The sequence below is a fragment of the Cherax quadricarinatus genome, chromosome 68, assembly GCF_038502225.1.
Source record: "Cherax quadricarinatus isolate ZL_2023a chromosome 68, ASM3850222v1, whole genome shotgun sequence".
Classification (NCBI taxonomy): Eukaryota; Metazoa; Arthropoda; class Malacostraca; order Decapoda; family Parastacidae; genus Cherax; species Cherax quadricarinatus.
In genome coordinates, this window is record NC_091359.1 from 394486 (window position 1) to 417500 (window position 23015).

General features: G+C 46.3%; 1 protein-coding gene across 1 annotated transcript in view; it reads right to left on the bottom strand.

The window, feature by feature from the left end:
• Positions 1 to 23015, bottom strand: part of LOC128697923 (uncharacterized) — a 651973-nt gene that overhangs the window by 55337 nt on the left and 573621 nt on the right. Inside the window, exons 3-5 of the mRNA XM_070099541.1 lie at positions 13963 to 14123; positions 9524 to 9687; positions 9116 to 9261 (exon numbers count right to left, since the gene is read on the bottom strand). Of these exons, the coding sequence (XP_069955642.1) occupies positions 9116 to 9261; positions 9524 to 9687; positions 13963 to 14123 (471 nt within the window). The remainder of the gene's footprint in view (positions 1 to 9115; positions 9262 to 9523; positions 9688 to 13962; positions 14124 to 23015) is intronic.

Below are 23015 nucleotides of genomic sequence, written 5' to 3' on the forward strand. Positions count from 1 at the left end.
AGAAAATGCAATCTACCTACCCTTCTTTTTGTCTTCTATCACCTTGTCGTAAAACTCCAGTAGATTTGTGATACAGGATTTTTCCTCCTTGAAACCGTGCTGGTTATTGTGCATACTCTCATTTTTTTCTAGGTGCTCCACCAGTCTTCTCCTGAATAGCTTCTCCATGACTTGGCGTACTATACATGTCAGTAACACCGATCTGTAGTTTACTTCTGCCTGTCTGTCTCCTTTTTTGAAAACTGGGACTACATGTGTGTGTGTGTGTGTGTGTGTGTGTGTGTGTGTGTGTGTGTGTGTGTGTGTGTGTGTGTGTGTGTGTGTGTGTGTGTGTGTGTGTGTGTGTGTGTGTGTGTGTGTGTGTGTGTGTGTGTGTGTGTGTGTGTGTGTGTGTGTGTGTGTGTGTGTGTGTGTGTGTGTGTATTCATCTGGTTGTACTCAATTGTGGTTGCAGGGGTCGATTCACAGCTCCTGACCGCTACTGGGTCCTCCCTCTCCCTGCTCCATGAGCTTGATCATACCTCTTCTTAAAGCTATGTATAGATCCTGCCTCCACTACATCGCTTCCCAAACTATTCCACTTCCTGACTACTCTGTGACTGAAGAAATACTTCCTAGCATCCCTGTGTGTGTGTGTGTGTGTGTGTGTGTGTGTGTGTGTGTGTGTGTGTGTGTGTGTGTGTGTGTGTGTGTGTGTGTGTGTGTGTGTGTGTGTGTGTGTATGTGTGTACTCACCTACCTATTTGTATTCATCTATTTGTAGTTGCAGGGGTCGAGTTTTAGCTCCTGGCCCCACCTTTTCGTTAGTCGCTGCGTGTGTGTATGTGTGTGCGTACAGGTGGTGGTGCCACCTACGTGCTCACTATAAACCCTCTTCCACTGCCTTTGTAGCTGACTTATACAATGCTGTAACCCAGTGACCACATGGTCGAGTGTCTCGTGTCACTTTGGCTGACACTCGACCATCTCGCTAACTCCTCAAAGCACGTCCATCTTCCCACTCAGAGTAAAATTGCCCAATTTTGTCAGCGGGCTAATTTGTTGTGCATTATTTTGAGCTTATGAAACCGTAACTCACCTTGGGTCGAGTCATAACGAAATTTGGTGCCATTTTGCATAGGCGCGGCAATTCTGGTGGCAATACTTTGTCGAGGAATATGTGTGCAAAAACTAAATTGGGTGTTGATTTTTACCTTTTATGTCCACCAATATCAGAAAATAGAGAGGGTGATTATTTTATCCACTAGTCTTGTGTGTGGCGGCGGATGGTCAGTACTGTGTCCTGTCATGTGCTGTGTCCTGTCAAGTACTGTGTAATGTCAAGTACTGTGTCCTGTCATGTGCTGTGTCTTGTCACGTACTGTGTCCTGTCATGTACTGTGTCCTGTCATGTGCTGTGTCCTGTCATGTGCTGTGTCCTGTCAAGTACTGTGTAATGTCAAGTACTGTGTCCTGTCATGTGCTGTGTCTTGTCACGTACTGTGTCCTGTCATGTACTGTGTCCTGTCATGTGCTGTGTCCTGTCAAGTACTGTGTAATGTCAAGTACTGTGTCCTGTCATGTGCTGTGTCCTGTCATGTGCTGTGTCCTGTCATGTGCTGTGTCCTGTCATGTGCTGTGTCCTGTCATGTGCTGTGTCCTGTCATGTGCTGTGTCGTGTCATGTGCTGTGTCCTGTCATGTGCTGTGTCCTGTCATGTGCTGTGTCCTGTCATGTGCTGTGTCCTGTCAAGTACTGTGTCCTGTCAAGTACTGTGTAATGTCAAGTACTGTGTAATGTCAAGTACTGTGTCCTGTCAAGTACTGTGTCATGTCAAGTACTGTGTCCTGTCAAGTACTGTGTCCTGTCAAGTACTGTGTAATGTCAAGTACTGTGTAATGTCAAGTACTGTGTCCTGTCATGTGCTGTGTCCTGTCAAGTACTGTGTCCTATCAAGTACTGTGTCCTGTCAAGTACTGTGTCCTATCAAGTACTGTGTAATGTCAAGTACTGTGTCCTGTCATGTGCTGTATCCTGTCAAGTACTGTGTCCTGTCAAGTACTGTGTCCTGTCAAGTACTGTGTAATGTCAAGTACTGTGTCATGTCAAGTACTGTGTAATGTCAAGTACTGTGTCCTGTCAAGTACTGTGTAATGTCAAGTAGTGTGTCCTGTCAAGTACTGTGTCCTGTCATGTGCTGTGTCTTGTCACGTACTTTGTCCTGTCAAGTATTGTGTAATGTCAAGTACTGTGTCCTGTCATGTGCTGTGTCCTGTCAAGTACTGTGTCCTATCAAGTACTGTGTAATGTCAAGTACTGTGTCCTCTCATGTGCTGTGTCCTGTCAAGCACTGTGTCCTGTCAAGCACTGTGTCCTGTCATGTGCTGTGTCCTGTCAAGTACTGTGTCCTATCAAGTACTGTGTAATGTCAAGTACTGTGTCCTGTCATGTGCTGTGTCCTGTCAAGTACTGTGTCCCTGTCAAGTACTGTGTCCTGTCAAGTACTGTGTCCTGTCATGTGTTGTGTCTTGTCACGTACTGTGTCCTGTCAAGTACTGTGTCCTGTCAAGTACAGTGTCCTGTCAAGTGATGTCCTGTCAAGCGCTGTGTCCTGTCATGTGCTGTGTCTTGTCACGTACTGTGTCCTGTCAAGTACTGTGTCCTGTCAAGTACAGTGTCCTGTCAAGTGATGTCCTGTCAAGTGCTGTGTCCTGTCAAATATTGTGCCCTGTCAAGTGCTGTGTCCTGTCAAGCGTTGTGTCTTGTCAAGTACTGTGTCCTGTCAAGTGGTGTGTCCTGTCAAATACTATGTCCTGTCAAACGCTGTGTCCTGTCAAGTGCTGTGTCCTGTCAAGTACTGTGTCTTGTCAAGTTCTGTGTCCTGTCAAGTACTACGTCCTGTCAAATACTGTGTCCTGTTAAGTACTGTGTCCTGTTAAGTACTGTGTCCTGTCAAGTACTGAGTCCTGTCAAGTGCTGTGTGTTGTCAAGTACTGTGTTCTGTTGTGCTGTGTCCTATCAAGTACTGTGTCCTGTCAAGTGCTGTGTCCTGTCAAGTGCTGTGTCTGGTCAAGTACTGTGTTCTGTAAAGTACTGTGTCCTGTCAAGTACTGTGTCCTGTCAAGTGCTGTGTCCTGTCAAGTACTGTGACCTGTTGTGCTGTGTCCTGTCACGTACTGTGTCCTCTCAAGTACTGTGTCCTGTCCTGTCATGCTGTGTCCTGTCAAGTGCTGTGTCCTATCAAGTACTGTGTCCTGTCAAGTACTGTGTCCTGTCAAGTACTGTGTCCCTTCTCTGTACCACCACCACACTGGTGATCAGTACTGTGCACCACCACCACCACCATCACCATTACCACCAGCATCACTACCACCACCACCACCATTACCACTATTACTACCACCACCATCTTATCTTATCACCACCTCTACCATCACCACCACCACCATTACCACCACCATCACCATTACCACCACCATCACCATTACCATGACTACCACCACCACCACCATTACCACCACCACCACCACCATGACTACCACCACACTGAAGCAGGAAATGAAGCGGAGGAAGGAAAGGAGGGAGATGGAAACAGGAAGAGCAGTGGCCAGCGAGGGGACTGAAGGAGGGTGAGGAGCTACGAAGATCTTTACCGAAGTGTTATCAGGCCACAAGAGATTCCAAGAGACATCGGAAACAGCGAAGATGATAAAATCGGATGCAGCGATACTGAGGGAAAGGAAATGAGAGGAAGAGAGAGAGAGGTCACTGATTATTCGCAGGCTTCAGGAGGCTGAAGTGATGATTTACAGAGAGAGACAACAGGAGGAGGACTCACATTAAAAATATCATCACAATAACAAGAGAGGACATGTCCCAGATGACAAATTTTCAGAGTCGACGGTAAAAGTCACCCAATCAAATCAAGCACAACTACCCACAAAACCCCCTCAACCTCTAGCCCCCTCCCAAGATTTTTAGATTAGATTTTGCCACCGAAGTGGTTAGTTTATTGTGCACTCCATATCCATCCTGTGGACGGTAGCGCAAGAGCATATGGATACACAAAAGGCCTAGGAACTAGGCCCCAAAAGGGTTAACAGGTGTTAATTTGGATTTATATATACATATCTACAGTTCATTTATCTGTTACAAGCAAATTTAGGAAATTTAGGAAATTTGCTTAGTACCCAACCAAGCACAATAACCCAAAACAAACCACAGTCCACACCCACAGTCCCCAGCACAAACACTATCCTCACAGCAGCCTCTCACAAAAATCTAACCCTACAAATGTAGTCCCAATTTTAAAGGAGACAGGTTGCATTAAGCTAGAGACCAGTGTCACTGACATGTATATAGCATGTAAAGTTATGGAGAAAACTGTCAGCAGAGTGGCGGAGCACCTTTATAGGAGTGGGTTCATACATGATAACCAGCACGGCTTCAGGGATGGAAAATCCTGTTTCAAACCCACTGGAGTTTTACGAGAAGGTAAAAGAAGTAAGATAGGAGATAGAGGGATGGGTAGACTGCATTTTACTGGACTGTAAGAAGGCTTTTGACACAGAACTGCACAAGAGACTAGTACAAAAGCTAGAGTAGCAGGCAGAAACAACGGGAAAAACACTGCAATGGATAAGAAAATACCTGACGGGGAGGAAACAACGAGTGATAGTATATATCAAGGAATTGGAATGGGTGCATGTGTCGATTGAGGTTCCACAAGGGCCGGTGTTGTCTCTTGTATGCGTGAATGACATGACAGAAGGAATAGTCAGAGGTGTCCCTGTTTACAGACGACGTGAAACTAATAGGAGAATACAAACGGGCAAGGACCAGAAAGGCTACAAATGGAAACAGGCTACAAGCGTGGTCTGACAATTGACTCCCGGAGTTTAACTCCAACAAGTATAAAATTATGAAGCTTGGGGAAGGACAAAGAAGACCTCAGACTGACTACAGGCTCGGGGCCCAAAGGCTGCAAACCCCACTCAAGGAGAAGAATCCTGGGGTGAGTATCATACCAAGCACATCCCTCGAGGCGAACATCAACCAAACAACTGCTGCAGCATATGGGTGTTTGGCAAGCCTAAGAACAGCATTCTGACATCTAAGGAGTCATTCACAACACTATACACCGTGAACGTCAGGCCCATGTTCGAGTATGCAGCACCAGTATGGAACCTACACCTGCTCAAGCACGTCAAGAAATTAGAGCAAGTGTAACGGTTTGCAACAAGACTAGTCCTGAAGCTAAAACTCGACCCCCGCAGCCACATGTAGGCGAGTACACACACAAACGTAAAAATTAATTCCACTGTATTCAGGAAACAGTATTGTCTCTATATTTGCCTTCTCTATAAATGTTATAAGCAATTTGTAGAAGTTATATTGTTCAATATTATCAGATAAGAGAGGGAAGTGTTGTGGTCTCTCTCTCTCTCTCTCTCTCTCTCTCTCTCTCTCTCTCTCTCTCTCTCTCTCTCTCCCAGTGTATTATTATTATTATTATTATTATTATTATTATTATTATTATTATTACTGACGAAACAAGTCAATAAGAAAGATAATAATACCTCATAAGTTTAGTCTGAGTAGCTGCAAATTTAAAACTTTACTAAAACGGTTAAAAAACTTGGGAATAGTTGGCATTGCTGAAGAATGCTTCGACTGATCGGCTTCACACCTTTACCATTGATGGGATTTATTAAAATAAAGCTTGTCACTCTGACAAGCTTTATTTTAATAAATCAATTTGTGGATATGTATCACCAAGGTTTATACCACACTGGTTTTTCTTGTGTTTGCAGTCAAACTGACACAAGGTAGAGAAGAACAATATTCACTATTACCTGGAGAGAGTTCCGGGGGTCACCGCCCCCGCGGCCCGCTCTGTGACCAGGCCTATACTAAGAGATGTAACAAGAATAAAAGATTAAGCCTGGAAAGTACACACAAATGTGCCACACACATACATATCTTCAACAGAGGGAAGATAAGTTGAGCTGAATATCGGTACATACACGGGTTCATATTGAACACGGGTTCATGCCTATATTGAACACTGGTTCATACATATACTGAACATTTCTGTTTCACGTTACTCGCTGGAAAATTAAAAGCTTATTTCACAGCCAAAATTCCATTTGGTAATTACACACAGTCACTGACCTGGTAAACACGTTCAGAAACCAGAGTCTAACACGTTCAGAAACTAGAGTCTAACACGTTCAGAAACCAGAGTCTAACACGTTCAGAAACCAGAGTCTAACACGTTCAGAAACTAGAATCTAACACGTTCAGAAACCAGAGTCTAATACGTTCAGAAACTAGTCTAACACGTTCAGAAACTAGAGTCTAACACGTTCAGAAACTAGAGTCTAACACGTTCAGAAACTAGTCTAATAAGTTCAGAAACTAGAGTCTAACAGGTTCATAAACCAATCTAACACTTTCATAAACCAGAGTCTAACAAGTAAAAGGACACAAGTGCAACTAATGTGACATTTTATTGTGGCAACGTTTCGCTCTCCAGGAACTTTATCAAGCCATTACAAACAATACATGGACACAGAGGGTATATATAGGCTCAGAGTGAGGTGCAGTACTAGTGGTAGTAGTAGTAGTAGTAGTAGTAGTAGTAGTAGTAGTAGTAGTAGTAGTAGTAGTGTCACTACTACTACTACTACTACTACGTTCATTCATAAACCAGAGTCTAACACGTTCATACACCAGAGTCTAACAGGTTCATACACCAGAGTCTAACACGTTCATACACCAGAGTCTAACACGTTCATACACCAGAGTCTAACACGTTCATAAACCAGAGTCTAACACGTTCATACACCAGAGTCTAACAGGTTCATACACCAGAGTCTAACACGTTCATACACCAGAGTCTAACACGTTCATACACCAGAGTCTAACACGTTCATAAACCAGAGTCTAACACGTTCATACACCAGAGTCTAACACGTTCATAAACCAGAGTCTAACACGTTCGTACACCAGAGTCTAACACGTTCATAAACCAGAGTCTAACACGTTCATACACCAGAATCTAACACGTTCATACATCAGAGTCTAACACGTTCATAAACCAGAGTCTAACACGTTCATACACCAGAGTCTAACACGTTCATAAACCAGAGTCTAACACGTTCATAAACCAGTCTAACACGTTCATACACCAGAGTCTAACACGTTCATAAACCAGAGTCTAACACGTTCATACACCAGAATCTAACACGTTCATACACCAGAGTCTAACACGTTCATAAACCAGAGTCTAACACGTTCATAAACCAGAGTCTAACACGTTCATAAACCAGAGTCTAACACGTTCATACACCAGAGTCTAACACGTTCATAAACCAGAGTCTAACACGTTCATACACCAGAGTCTAACACGTTCATACACCAGAGTCTAACACGTTCATAAACCAGAGTCTAACACGTTCATAAACCAGAGTCTAACACGTTCATACACCAGAGTCTAACACGTTCATACACCAGAGTCTAACACGTTCATACACGAGTCTAACACGTTCATAAACCAGAGTCTAACACGTTCATAAACCAGAGTCTAACACGTTCATAAACCAGAGTCTAACACGTTCAGAGACATGATTATAACCTATAAAACAAACAAAATTATAGGGAAAGTGTATAGCTGGAAGTTAATAAGCAAAATGATTGTTGGAAATACTTTTTTAGTGTCCAGATGTAAGTGAAGGCAGCATTGCGGGAGACAAACTCCATACACAGTTTTAAGAGTAGGTAAATTACGGTCCCAGCAACCAGGAACCAATTATGCCGGTTGACTGTAGGCTGACTAAATGACAGAAGGAGAAGACTAACGCTGGTTAGGGCAAGTAAGTGAGCTTATGCTCACTAGGGTTACAACTTTTTGTACAGCGTAACATTCCTGTACCTTAATCAGATGAACTTTTGCCTAAAAGCAAAGAAATTACCTTTTATTTTAATATATTTTTAGAAAATGCCGCCCCTAAATGAAAAAAAACCAACTAAAACAAGTAACTTGAATGCATATTGGATGTAATATTAATAACAAATAAAACAGCTTACAACGACATCATTATCATGTTTGTACATATATTACTAGTTACTGCAATTGGATTTTGTTCCTGCAGGCAGCATACAGTTCCTGCATAACTCTGATTGAACGTTTAGCACACTGATTACTTCTCGGTATATTGAGTGCAGACGGCTCCTGCTTCCACTGATTTTTCAATGAGTTCAGTGCTTTTTTGTAGGTTTCAACATTTCTGACAAATTCTTGAAGTCATTTTCATCGTTCATCTGATCAGTAAACCAATAATCTATCCAGGTGTATTAAATGAATCTGCATATCTTCTGCAAAGTCTTCCGTCTTGTAGGTATAAGAATCAATACAAGAATACCAAGAATGGCTCTTGAATTCCACCTCGCACTGCTGCTGTTTGGAATTTTCTGAAAGTTAATCAAAGGAAAGTGACCTTTTTCTTCAAGGAATCTAAACACTCGTGTTAGATGGTACAAAAACTTCATATCATCTCTCCATCCTGATTTATGGAGGATCTCTTCTGTCCCATTAACAAACTGTCTCATAATTCTTCACCAGTTGGGATACAAACGGATACTTGATGTTTGGAGAACTGGTTTTAGCACCAAGATTTTCATCCATTACCAAACGTAGAATCCTGTCCAGAACGTGATGCTGACAACTGATAAATTGTGGTTTGCTAATCCTCTTCTCTTATTATTATTCTTATAAATATTTTTCATTAATCTGAGTTGCCAATTAGTACTTTCCTGAGTTGCTACTTATGAGTAGTAACGCAGATATATGGTGACTCATAGTTTTTATTTAGCGGTGACCTTTCTTGAAAGCTGAGAGGAATTAGGGGCTTTTTCAATGTTATTAAACAAAAGTTCATCGATTTATGGCACAGGAGATGTTTTATTTGGAAAAAAGTAAAAAACTTATAACCCTAAACTGTCACCTTGCTGGTACCTGCCAGTGGTGTTCCACAGGTCCTTGATTAACCTTGCTGGTACCTGCCAGTGGTGTTCCACAGGTCCTTGATTAACCTTGCTGGTAGTGGTGTTACATAGGTCCTTGATCACTAACCTTGCTGGTAGCTGCCCTTAGTGTTACACAGGTCCTTGATGACATGGATAGTGCCAGCATACAACTTGTTGAAATACTCCCGGTGCTTCTGTGTCAGACATCTCCTCGTGTAGTTGTCGATGCACTGCAACCCGTTGAGTAATACTCTGTGGACACCAACACAGGTGGTCATTACTCTCTCTCTGGTCATTTGTAGTCATTATACTCACACACCAACACAGGTGGTCATTACTCTGATCACTTGTAGCCAATATACTCAATTATACAAGTGGTTAACATTGGTTCCATGGTGACTGTAGGTCTTAAACTCACACATATGAACACTGTCTATACAGTCTGTAGTTAATAACTCGACACCAAACATCAACATCACAATACTATCAGTGAAGAGTAACGACCTCAACTCACGGACACATTCTGTTAAGCTCGTCTACGGAGGCAGCAAACCCGAGGTCCTTATTGGTGAGGACCGCGAGCAGGTTGATACATACTGTGATGTCTTTCTCGTTGCAGTCGTGTGTGTGAGTGTTGCCTCGCCCTCCACCCCAGCTCTCCCCAGCATCTGGCGTCTCCTGTACACAACATAAACTTAATAATAAAATAATTAATTACTATACGTTCACAAGTAATTACAACTAATCTACAAACGGGAGATAATGCAAGACGTCTTTCATTATTACTTGGCCACTCGTGATTTTAAAAATGCTTCAGCAAGGACTAAACATCTAGTTTAATCTTCAATGTCCGTTTTAGTTGTCAATATTTCCAACCAGCAAGTAATTATACGAAAACTATACAGGTAGATAGACGCATAGGTGAGAGGCGCCACACATATTAGAGGAAAGTTAATGATATACATCTGAGGCAAGATCATTCACTTAGCAACACATCAGGATTAATATTTTTATTATGTACCTCATACCAATCCTGTGGGCGGTAGTCAAACAGCACATCCAATAGTTATTATTTTTGAATGTTCTACATTGATGAACTAGAAGAAGACAATAAGTGCCAGTGGGACAGCCTACAATATGACTGAGATACTCTTAAGACACAAGATAAACAACACATTATAATAAGCACAATAAACATCTTATCCAAGATAAAAATTTTCGCCAATTCACCATCGTTCTTCAAAATTATTGCATATTTCCAAGTGTACAAATTAAAACACAAAAAGACAATAAAACAATCTAGCAAATGTAATCTAGCAAAACTGATAACTTTTCGTGAAAAATGTTTGATGTATGAGAATAAGAGAGGTACTTCAAGCGTCGAAAATGTAAGTTTGATCAAATTAATTTCTGAAGCCTCTGACATCATGGGTTAGTAACACAGTGTGGGTCAGCTCTGACATCATGGGTTAGTAACAGTGTGGGTCAGCTCTGACATCATGGGTTAGTACACATGGGTTAGTAACAGTGTGGGTCAGCTCTGACATCATAGTAACAGTGTTCAGCTCTGACATCATGGGTTAGTAACAGTGTGGGTCAGCTCTGACATCATGGGTTAGTAACACAGTGTGGGTCAGCTCTGACATCATGGGTTAGTAACAGTGTGGGTCAGCTCTGACATCATGGGTTAGTAACAGTGTGGGTCAGCTCTGACATCATGGGTTAGTAACAGTGTGGGTCAGCTCTGACATCATGGGTTAGTAACAGTGTGGGTCAGCTCTGACATCATGGGTTAGTAACAGTGTGGGTCAGCTCTGACATCATGGGTTAGTAACAGTGTGGGTCAGCTCTGACATCATGGGTTAGTAACAGTGTGGGTCAGCTCTGACATCATGGGTTAGTAACAGTGTGGGTCAGCTCTGACATCATGGGTTAGTAACACAGTGTGGGTCAGCTCTGACATCATGGGTTAGTAACAGTGTGGGTCAGCTCTGACATCATGGGTTAGTAACAGTGTGGGTCAGCTCTGACATCATGGGTTAGTAACAGTGTGGGTCAGCTCTGACATCATGGGTTAGTAACAGTGTGGGTCAGCTCTGACATCATGGGTTAGTAACAGTGTGGGTCAGCTCTGACATCATGGGTTAGTAACAGTGTGGGTCAGCTCTGACTCATGGGTTAGTAACAGAGTGGGTCAGCTCTGACATGGGTTAGTAACAGTGTGGGTCAGCTCTGACATCATGGGTTAGTAACACAGTGTGGGTCAGCTCTGACATCATGGGTTAGTAACAGTGTGGGTCAGCTCTGACATCATGGGTTAGTAACAGTGTGGGTCAGCTCTGACATCATGGGTTAGTAACAGTGTGGGTCAGCTCTGACATCATGGGTTAGTAACAGTGTGGGTCAGCTCTGACATCATGGGTTAGTAACAGTGTGGGTCAGCTCTGACATCATGGGTTAGTAACAGTGTGGGTCAGCTCTGACATCATGGGTTAGTAACAGTGTGGGTCAGCTCTGACATCATGGGTTAGTAACAGTGTGGGTCAGCTCTGACATCATGGGTTAGTAACACAGTGTGGGTCAGCTCTGACATCATGGGTTAGTAACACAGTGTGGGTCAGCTCTGACATCATGGGTTAGTAACACAGTGTGGGTCAGCTCTGACATCATGGGTTAGTAACAGTGTGGGTCAGCTCTGACAGCATGGGTTAGTAACACAGTGTGGGTCAGCTCTGACATCATGGGTTAGTAACACAGTGTGGGTTAGTAACAGTGTGGGTCAGCTCTGACAGCATGGGTTAGTAACAGTGTGGGTCAGCTCTGACATCATGGGTTAGTAACAGTGTGGGTCAGCTCTGACATCATGGGTTAGTAACAGTGTGGGTCAGCTCTGACATCATGGGTTAGTAACAGTGTGGGTCAGCTCTGACATCATGGGTTAGTAACAGTGTGGGTCAGCTCTGACATCATGGGTTAGTAACAGTGTGGGTCAGCTCTGACATCATGGGTTAGTAACAGTGTGGGTCAGCTCTGACATCATAGGTGTTAGCTCTGACATCATGGGTTAGTAACAGTGTGGGTCAGCTCTGACATCATGGGTTAGTAACAGTGTGGGTCAGCTCTGACATCATGGGTTAGTAACACTGTGTGGGTCAGCTCTGACACAGTGTGGGTCAGCTCTGACATCATGGGTTAGTAACAGTGTGGGTCAGCTCTGACATCATGGGTTAGTAACAGTGTGGGTCAGCTCTGACAGCATGGGTTAGTAACACAGTGTGGGTCAGCTCTGACATCATGGGTTAGTAACACAGTGTGGGTCAGCTCTGACATCATGGGTTAGTAACACAGTGTGGGTCAGCTCTGACATCATGGGTTAGTAACAGTGTGGGTCAGCTCTGACATCATGGGTTAGTAACAGTGTGGGTCAGCTCTGACATCATGGGTTAGTAACAGTGTGGGTCAGCTCTGACATCATGGGTTAGTAACAGTGTGGGTCAGCTCTGACATCATGGGTTAGTAACAGTGTGGGTCAGCTCTGACATCATGGGTTAGTACACATGGGTTAGTAACAGTGTGGGTCAGCTCTGACATCATGGGTTAGTGACATCACAGTGTGGGTCAGCTCTGACATCATGGGTTAGTAACACAGTGTGGGTCAGCTCTGACATCATGGGTTAGTAACAGTGTGGGTCAGCTCTGACAGCATGGGTTAGTAACACAGTGTGGGTCAGCTCTGACATCATGGGTTAGTAACACAGTGTGGGTCAGCTCTGACATCATGGGTTAGTAACAGTGTGGGTCAGCTCTGACAGCTCAGCTCTGACATCATGGGTTAGTAACAGTGTGGGTCAGCTCTGACATCATGGGTTAGTAACAGTGTGGGTCAGCTCTGACATCATGGGTTAGTAACAGTGTGGGTCAGCTCTGACATCATGGGTTAGTAACAGTGTGGGTCAGCTCTGACATCATGGGTTAGTAACAGTGTGGGTCAGCTCTGACATCATGGGTTAGTAACAGTGTGGGTCAGCTCTGACATCATGGGTTAGTAACACAGTGGCTCACAACAGTAGAACCCGGATTCAATCCTGAGGGGGCCCCCCTTGTTCTCCTAGCAGTAAACAGGTACCTGGGAGTTAGCTGACGGTTGTAGATGGCATCCTGGGGTGTGGTCATATACTTTAAAGAGAACAATGAGCTGAGGAAGGATGACATCATGGGTTAGTAACACAGTGTGGGTCAGCTCTGACATCATGGGTTAGTAACAGTGTGGGTCAGCTCTGACAGCATGGGTTAGTAACAGTGTGGGTCAGCTCTGACATCATGGGTTAGTAACAGTGTGGGTCAGCTCTGACATCATGGGTTAGTAACAGTGTGGGTCAGCTCTGACATCATGGGTTAGTAACACAGTGGCTCACAACAGTAGAACCCGGATTCAATCCTGAGGGGGCCCCCCTTGTTCTCCTAGCAGTAAACAGGTACCTGGGAGTTAGCTGACGGTTGTAGATGGCACACTTTAAAGAGAACAATGAGCTGAGGAAGGATAAAACAAACAACACACACACACACACACACACACACACACACACACACACACAATGTTCCAGAGATGGGACACAGAAACAAGGGGTCACAATTGGAAGCTGAAGACTCAGATGAGTCAAAGGGATGTTAGGAAGTATTTCTTCAGTCATAGAGTAGTTAGGAAGTGGAATAGTCTGGCAAGCGATGTAGTGGAGGCAGGAACTATACATAGTTTTAAGACGAGGTATGATAAAGCTCATGGAGCAGGGGGAGAGAGGACATAGTAGCGGTCGGTGAAGAGGCTGGGCCAGGAGCTGAGTCTCGACCCCTGCAACCACAATTAGGTGAGTAGGTGAGTACAAAGAGTCGACCCCTGGAACTACATATAGGTGATTACACATGCACTTCAGGTGCTAAGACAGACCAACTTACCTGGAAGTTTGAAGCGACAACATGGAAGTCAGCGGTGAGTGAGTCCTTGTTGAAGTATGCAGTATGTTGTTGTTGAGAGCTATCAGATGAGTGTAGTGCTGACCCACTCTCGTGACCTCTACCACTCTCGCCTCCACCCAACTCTTGTGATTCACTCTCACCTGCAACAAAATCAAAGATAAATATCTCAGAGTCATCATGTGGTAGCCTCCAATAACACATACACTAGTCTGCCTTCCTCCACGTATGTGTGTGGGGGGGGGGAGGGGAGGGTAGCCTCCAATAACACATACACTAGTCTGCCTTCCTCCACGTATGTGTGTGTGGGGGGGGGAGGGGAGGGTAGCCTCCAATAACACATACACTAGTCTGCCTTCCTCCACGTATGTGTGTGTGGGGGGGGGGAGGGGAGGGTAGCCTCCAATAACACATACACTAGTCTGCCTTCCTCCACGTATGTGTGTGGGGGGGGGGAGGGGAGGGTAGCCTCCAATAACACATACACTAGTCTGCCTTCCTCCACGTATGTGTGTGGGGGGGGCAGGGGGGGGTAGCCGCCAATAACACAAACACTAGTCTGCCTTCCTCAACGTATGTGTGTGGGGGGGGGGAGGGGAGGGTAGCCTCCAATAACACATACACTAGTCTGCCTTCCTCCACGTATGTGTGTGGGGGGGGGAGGGGAGGGGGGAGGGAGGGTAGGGACATCATCACAGGGGGACACTAGGGTAGGGACATCATCACAGGGGGACACTAGGGTAGGGACATCATCACAGGGGAACACTAGGGTAGGGACGTCATCACAGGGGGACACTAAGGTAGGGACATCATCACAGGGGGAAACTAGGGTAGGGACATCATAGCAGGGGGACACTAGGGTAGGGACATCATCGCAGGGGGACAATAGGGTAGGGACATCATCACAGGGGGACACTAAGGTAGGGACATCATCACAGAGGGACACTAGGGTAGGGACATCACAGGGGGACACTAGGGTAGGGACATATCACAGGGGGACACTAGGTTAGGGACATCACAGGGGACACTAGGGTAGGGACATCATCACTAGAGGACACCAGGGTAGGGACATCATCACAGGCGGACACCAGGGTAGGGACATCATCACAGGCGGACACCAGGGTAGGGACATCATCACAGGGGGACACTAGGGTAGGGACATCATCACTAGAGGACACAGGGTAGGGACATCATCACGAGGGTAGGGACATCATCACAGGGGGACACTAGGGTAGGGACATCATCACAGGGGGACACTAGGGTAGGGACATCATCACAGGGGGACACTAGGGTAGGGACATCATCACAGGGGACACCAGGGTAGGGACATCATCACAGGGGACACCAGGGTAGGGACATCATCACAGGGGACACCAGGGTAGGGACATCATCACAGGCGGACACTAGGGTAGGGACATCATCACTAGAGGACACCAGGGTAGGGACATCATCACTAGAGGACACCAGGGTAGGGACATCATCACAGGCGGACACTAGGGTAGGGACATCATCACAGGGGGACACTAGGGTAGGGACATCATCACAGGGGACACCAGGGTAGGGACATCATCACAGGCGGACACCAGGGTAGGGACATCATCACAGGCGGACACTAGGGTAGGGACATCATCACTAGAGGACACCAGGGTAGGGACATCATCACAGGCGGACACTAGGGTAGGGACATCATCACAGGGGGACACTAGGGTAGGGACATCATCACAGGGGACACCAGGGTAGGGACATCATCACAGGCGGACACCAGGGTAGGGACATCATCACTAGGACATCATCACTAGAGGACACCAGGGTAGGGACATCATCACAGGGGGACACTAGGGTAGGGACATCATCACAGGGGACACCAGGGTAGGGACATCATCACAGGCGGACACTAGGGTAGGGACATCATCACAGGGGGACACTAGGGTAGGGACATCATCACAGGGGGACACTAGGGTAGGGACATCATCACAGGGGGACACTAGGGTAGGGACATCATCACAGGGGGACACTAGGGTAGGAACATCATCACAGGGACATCATCACAGGCGGACACTAGGGTAGGGACATCATCACAGGGGACACTAGGGTAGGGACATCACAGGGGACACTAGGGTAGGGACATCATCACAGGGGGACACTAGGGTAGGGACATCATCACAGGGGGACACTAGGGTAGGGACATCATCACAGGGGGACACTAGGGTAGGGACATCATCACAGGGGGACACTAGGGTAGGGACATCATCACAGGGGGACACTAGGGTAGGGACATCATCACAGGGGGACACTAGGGTAGGGACATCATCACAGGGGAATACTAGGGTAGGGACATCACAGGGGGACACTAGGGTAGGGACATCATCACAGGGGAATACTAGGGTAGGGACACCATCACTGGAGGACAACAGGGTAGGGACATCATCACAGGGGGAAACTAGGGTAGGGACATCATAGCAGGGGGACACTAGGGTAGGGACATCATCGCAGGGGGACAATAGGGTAGGGACATCATCACAGGGGGACACTAGGGTAGGGACATCATCACAGGGGGACACTAGGGTAGGGACATCATCACAGGGGGACACTAGGGTAGGGACATCATCACAGGGGGACACTAGGGTAGGGACATCATCACAGGGGGACACTAGGGTAGGGACATCATCACAGGGGGACACTAGGGTAGGGACATCATCACAGGGGGACACTAGGGTAGGGACATCATCACAGGGGGACACTAGGGTAGGGACATCATCACAGGGGGACACTAGGTTAGGGACATCATAGGGTAGGGACATCATCACAGGGGGACACAGGGTAGGGTAGGGGGACATCATCACAGGGGGACACTAGGGTAGGGACATCATCACAGGGGGACACTAGGGTAGGGACATCATCACAGGGGGACACATAGGGGACACTAGGTTAGGGCCATCATCACAGGGGGACACTAGGTTAGGGACATCATCACAGGGGGACACTAGGGACATAGGGACATCATCACACAGGGGGACACTAGGGTAGGGACATCATCACAGGGGACACCAGGGTAGGGACATCATCACAGGCGGACACTAGGGTAGGGACATCATCACAGGGGGACACTAGGGTAGGGACATCATCACAGGGGACACCAGGGTAGGGACATCATCACAGGGGGACACTAGGGTAGGGACATCATCACAGGGGGACACTAGGGTAGGGACATCATCACAGGGGACACTAGGGTAGGGACATCATCACAGGGGGACACTAGGGTAGGGACATCATCACAGGGGGACACTAGGGTAGGGACATCATCACAGGGGGACACTAGGGTAGGGACATCATCACAGGGGGACACTAGGGTAGGGACATCATCACAGGGGACACCAGGGTAGGGACATCATCACAGGCGGACACTAGGGTAGGGACATCATCACAGGGGACACTAGGGTAGGGACATCATCACAGGGGGACACTAGGTTAGGGACATCATCACAGGGGGACACTAGGTTAGGGACATCACAGGGGACACTAGGGTAGGGACATCATCACAGGGGGACACTAGGTTAGGGACATCACAGGGGACACTAGGGTAGGGACATCATCACAGGGGGACACTAGGTTAGGGACATCACAGGGGGACACTAGGGTAGGGACATATCACAGGGGGACACTAGGTTAGGGACATCATCACAGGGGGACACTAGGTTAGGGACATCATCACAGGGGGACACTAGGGTAGGGACATCACAGGGGACACTAGGGTAGGGACATCATCACTAGAGGACACCAGGGTAGGGACATCATCACAGGGGGACACTAGGGTAGGGACATCATCACTAGGGAGGACACAGGGTAGGGGGACATCATCACAGGGGGACACTAGGGGACATCATAGGGGGACACTAGGTTAGGGACATCATCACAGGCGGACACTAGGGGGACACATCACAGGGGGACACTAGGGGACATCATCACAGGGGGACACTAGGGGGACATCATAGGGGGACACTAGGTTAGGGACATCATCACAGGGGGACACTAGGGTAGGGACATCATCACAGGGGGACACTAGGTTAGGGACATCATCACAGGGGGACACTAGGGTAAGGACATCATCACAGGGGGACACTAGGTTAGGGACATCATCACAGGGGGACACTAGGGTAGGGACATCATCACAGGGGGACACTAGGGGGTAGGGACATCATCACAGGGGGACACTAGGTTAGGGACATCATCACAGGGGGACACTAGGGTAGGGACATCATCACAGGGGGACACTAGGGTAGGGACATCATCACAGGGGGACACTAGGGTAGGGACATCATCACAGGGGGACACTAGGGTAAGGACATCATCACAGGGGGACACTAGGGCAAAGACATCATCACAGGGGGACACTAGGGTAGAGACATCATCACTAGAGGACACCAGGGTAGGGACATCATCACAGGGGGACACTAGGTTAGGGACATCATCACAGGGGGACACTAGGGCAAAGACATCATCACAGGGGGACACTAGGGTAGGGACATCATCACAGGGGGACACTAGGGTAGGAACATCATCAGAGCACAGCTGCTGGTGTGAACACAGCTGCAGGTGTGAGCACTGCTGCTGGTGTGAGCACTGCTGCTGGTGTGAGCACTGCTGCTGGTGTGAGCACTGCTGCTGGTGTGAGAACAGCTGCTGGTGTGAGCAATGCTGCTGGTGTGAGCACAGCTGGAGTGAATACTGATCCTGGTGTGAGCACAGCTGCTGGTGTAAACACTGTTGCTGATGCTGGTGTAAGGCCTGCCGGTGGTGTAAGGGCTTGTGGTGGTGGTGTAAGGGCTAGTGGCGTGGTGGTGTAAGGGGTGGTGGTGGTGGTGTAAGGGGTGGTGGTGGTGGTGTAAGGGCTGGTAGTGGTGTAAGGGCTGGTGCTGGTAGTGCAAGGGCTGGTGGTTGTGGTGCATGGGCTGGTGGCATGGTGGCGTAAGGGCTGGCGGTGGTGTAAGGGCTGGTGGTGGTGGTGGTGCAAGGGCTGGTGGTGGTGGTGTAAGGGCTGGTGGTGGTGGTGTAAGGGCTGGTGGTGGTGGTGTAAGGGCTGGTGCTGGTGGTGCAAGGGCTGGTGGTGGTGCTGGCTTGCACACTCTGGTCCACACAAAGGATGCTCTGCCCGCCTCACTCACACCATAAGGACCAAATTAGCATTCTAACACGACCTTCCTCCGCCTTAAACACACCTGCACATCCCACCCACCCATTTGAAAATCAATGAAGTGAAAATTGAGAAGTTTGCCCTAAGGACCTCAGGGCTGTTGGGTTTTCTCTGAGTCCATTAAAACCCAAGACAAGTGCAGGAGTTTGTTGGTGAGTTGTGAGTTGGTGTCAAGTGTGAGTTGAAAGTTGTCTTGTGAGTTCTGAGTTGTTGCAAGACTTGTGAGTTTAGAGAGTTGTAAGGAAGACAGTGGTGGTAGTGATGAAGACAATGGTGGTAGTGATGAAGACAATGGTGGTAGTGATGAAGACAATGGTGGTAGTGATGAAGACAATGGTGGTAGTGATGAAGACAATGGTGGTAGTGATGAAGACAATGGTGGTAGTAATGACAATGGTGGTAGTGATGAAGACAATGGTGGTAGTGATGAAGACAATGGTGGTAGTGATGAAGACAATGGTGGTAGTGATGAAGACAATGGTGGTAGTGATGAAGCCAATGGTGGTAGTGATGAAGACAATGGTGGTAGTGATGAAGATAATGGTGGTAGTAATGACAATGGTGGTAGTGATGAAGCCAATGGTGGTAGTGATGAAGACAATGGTGGTAGTGATGAAGACAATGGTGGTAGTAATGACAATGGTGGTAGTGATGAAGACAATGGTGGTAGTGATGAAGACAATGGTGGTAGTAGTGACAATGGTGGTAGTGAAGACAATGGTGGTAGTAATGACAATGGTGGTAGTGATGAAGACAATGGTGGTAGTGATGAAGACAATGGTGGTAGTGATGAAGACAATGGTGGTAGTGATGAAGCCAATGGTGGTAGTGATGAAGACAATGGTGGTAGTGATGAAGACAATGGTGGTAGTGATGAAGACAATGGTGGTAGTAATGACAATGGTGGTAGTGATGAAGACAATGGTGGTAGTAATGACAATGGTGGTAGTAATGACAATGGTGGTAGTGATGAAGACAATGGTGGTGGTGATGAAGACAATGGTGGTAGTGATGAAGACAATGGTGGAAGTGATGAAGACAATGGTGGTAGTGATGAAGACAATGGTGCTAGTGATGAAGACAATGGTGGTAGTGATGAAGACAATGGTGGTAGTGATGAAGACAATGGTGGTAGTGATAAAGACAGTGGTGGTAGCGATGAAGACAGTGATGGTAGTGATGACAATGGTGGTAGTGATGAAGCCAATGGTGGTAGTGATGAAGACAATGGTGGTAGTGATGAAGACAATGGTGGTAGTGATGAAGACAATGGTGTTAGTGATGAAGACAAGGGTGGTAGTGATGAAGACAATGGTGGTAGTGATGACAATGGTGGTATGACAATGGTGGAAGTGAAGACAGTAGTGGTAGTGAAGACAATGGTGGTAGTGAAGACAATGGTGGTAGTGATGAAGACAGTAGTGGTAGTGAAGACAATGGTGGTAGTGAAGACAATGGTGGTAGTGATGAAGACAATGGTGGTAGTGATGAAGACAGTAGTGGTAGTGAAGACAATGGTGGTAGTGATGAAGCCAATAGTGGTAGTAATGAAGACAATGGTGGTAGTGATGACAATGGTGGTAGTAATGAAGACAATGGTGGTAGTGATGAAAACAATGGTGGTAGTAATGAAGACAATGGTGGTAGTGATGAAGACAATGGTGTTAGTGATGAAGACAATGGTGGTAGTGATGAAGACAATGGTGTTAGTGATGAAGACAAGGGTGGTAGTGATGAAGACAATGGTGGTAGTGATGAAGACAATGGTGGTAGTGAAGACAATGGTGGTAGTTAAGACAATGGTGGTAGTAATGAAGACAATGGTGGTAGTGAAGACAATGGTGGTAGTGAAGACAATGGTGGTAGTGATGAAGACAATGGTGGTAGTAATGAACACAATGGTGGTAGTGATGAAGACAATGGTGTTAGTGATGAAGACAATGGTGGTAGTGATGAAGACAATGGTGGTAGTGATGAAGACAGTGGTGGTAGTGATGAAGACAATGGTGTTAGTGAAGACAATGGTGGTAGTGACGAAGACAATGGTGGTAGTGATGAGGCCAATGGTGGTAGTGATGAAGACAATGGTGGTAGTGATGAAGACAATGGTGGTAGTGAAGACAATGGTGTTAGTGATGAAGCCAATGGTGCTAGTGATGAAGACAATGGTGGTAGTGATGAATACAATGGTGGTTGTGATGAATACAATGGTGGTAGTGATGAAGACAATGATGGTAGTGATGAAGACAATGATCGTAGTGAAGACAATGGTGGTAGTAATGAAGAAAATGGTGTGGTAGTGAAGACAATGATGGTAGTAATGAAGACAATGGTGGTAGTAATGAAGACAATGGTGGTAGTGATGAAGCCAATGGTGTTAGTGAAGACAATGGTGGTAGTAATGAAGACAATGGTGGTAGTAATGAAGACAATGGTGTGGTAGTGAAGACAATGGTGGTAGTAATGAAGACAATGGTGGTAGTAATGAAGACAATGGTGTGGTAGTGAAGTTAATGGTGGTAGTAATGAAGACAATGGTGGTAGTGATGAAGACAATGGTGTTAGTGAAGACAATGGTGGTAGTAATGAAGACAATGGTGGTAGTGAAGACAATGGTGGTAGTGATGAAGACAATGGTGGTAGTAATGAAGACAATGGTGTGGTAGTGAAGACAATGGTGGTAGTGATGACAATCGTGGTAGTAATGAAGACAATGGTGGTAGTAATGAAGACAATGGTGGTAGTGATGAAGACAATAATGCTAGTGATGAAGACAATGGTGGTAGTGATGAAGACAATGGTGGTAGTGAAGACAATGGTGGTAATTAAGACACTGGTGGTAGTAATGAAGACAATGGTGGTAGTGAAGACAATGATGGTAGTGAAGACAATGGTGGTAGTGACGAAGACAATGGTGGTAGTGATGAAGACAATGGTGGTAGTGATGAAGACAATGGTGTTAGTGATGAAGACAATGGTGGTAGTGATGAAGACAATGGTGGTAGTGATGAAGACAATGGTGGTAGTGATGAAGACAATGGTGGTAGTGATGAAGACAATGGTGGTAGTGATGAAGACAATGGTGGTAGAGATGAAGACAATGGTGGTAGTGATGAAGCCAATGGTGGTAGTGATGAAGACAATGGTGGTAGTGATGAAGACAATGGTGCTAGTGAAGACAATGGTGTTAGTGAAGACAATGGTGTTAGTGATGAAGACAATGGTGCTAGTGATGAAGACAATGGTGGTAGTGATGAAGACAATGGTGGTAGTGAAGACAATGGTGGTAGTGATGAAGACAATGGTGGTAATGAAGACAATGGTGGTAGTAATGAAGAAAATGGTGTGGTAGTGAAGACAATGGTGGTAGTAATGAAGACAATTGTGGTAGTAATGAAGACAATGGTGGTAGTGATGAAGACAATGGTGTTAGTGAAGACAATGGTAGTAGTAATGAAGACAATGGTGGTAGTAATGAAGACAATGGTGTGGTAGTGAAGACAATGGTGGTAGTAATGAAGACAATGGTGGTAGTGATGAAGACAATGGTGTTAGTGAAGACAATGGTGGTAGTAATGAAGACAATGGTAGTAGTGAAGACAATGGTGGTAGTGATGAAGACAATGGTGGTAGTAATGAAAACAATGGTGTGGTAGTGATGAAGACAATGGTGGTAGTGATGAAGACAGTGCTAGTATGAAGACAATGGTGGTAGTAATGAAGACAATGGTGGTAGTGATGAAGACAATGGTGTTAGTGAAGACAATGGTAGTAGTAATGAAGACAATGGTGGTAGTAATGAAGACAATGGTGTGGTAGTGAAGACAATGGTGGTAGTAATGAA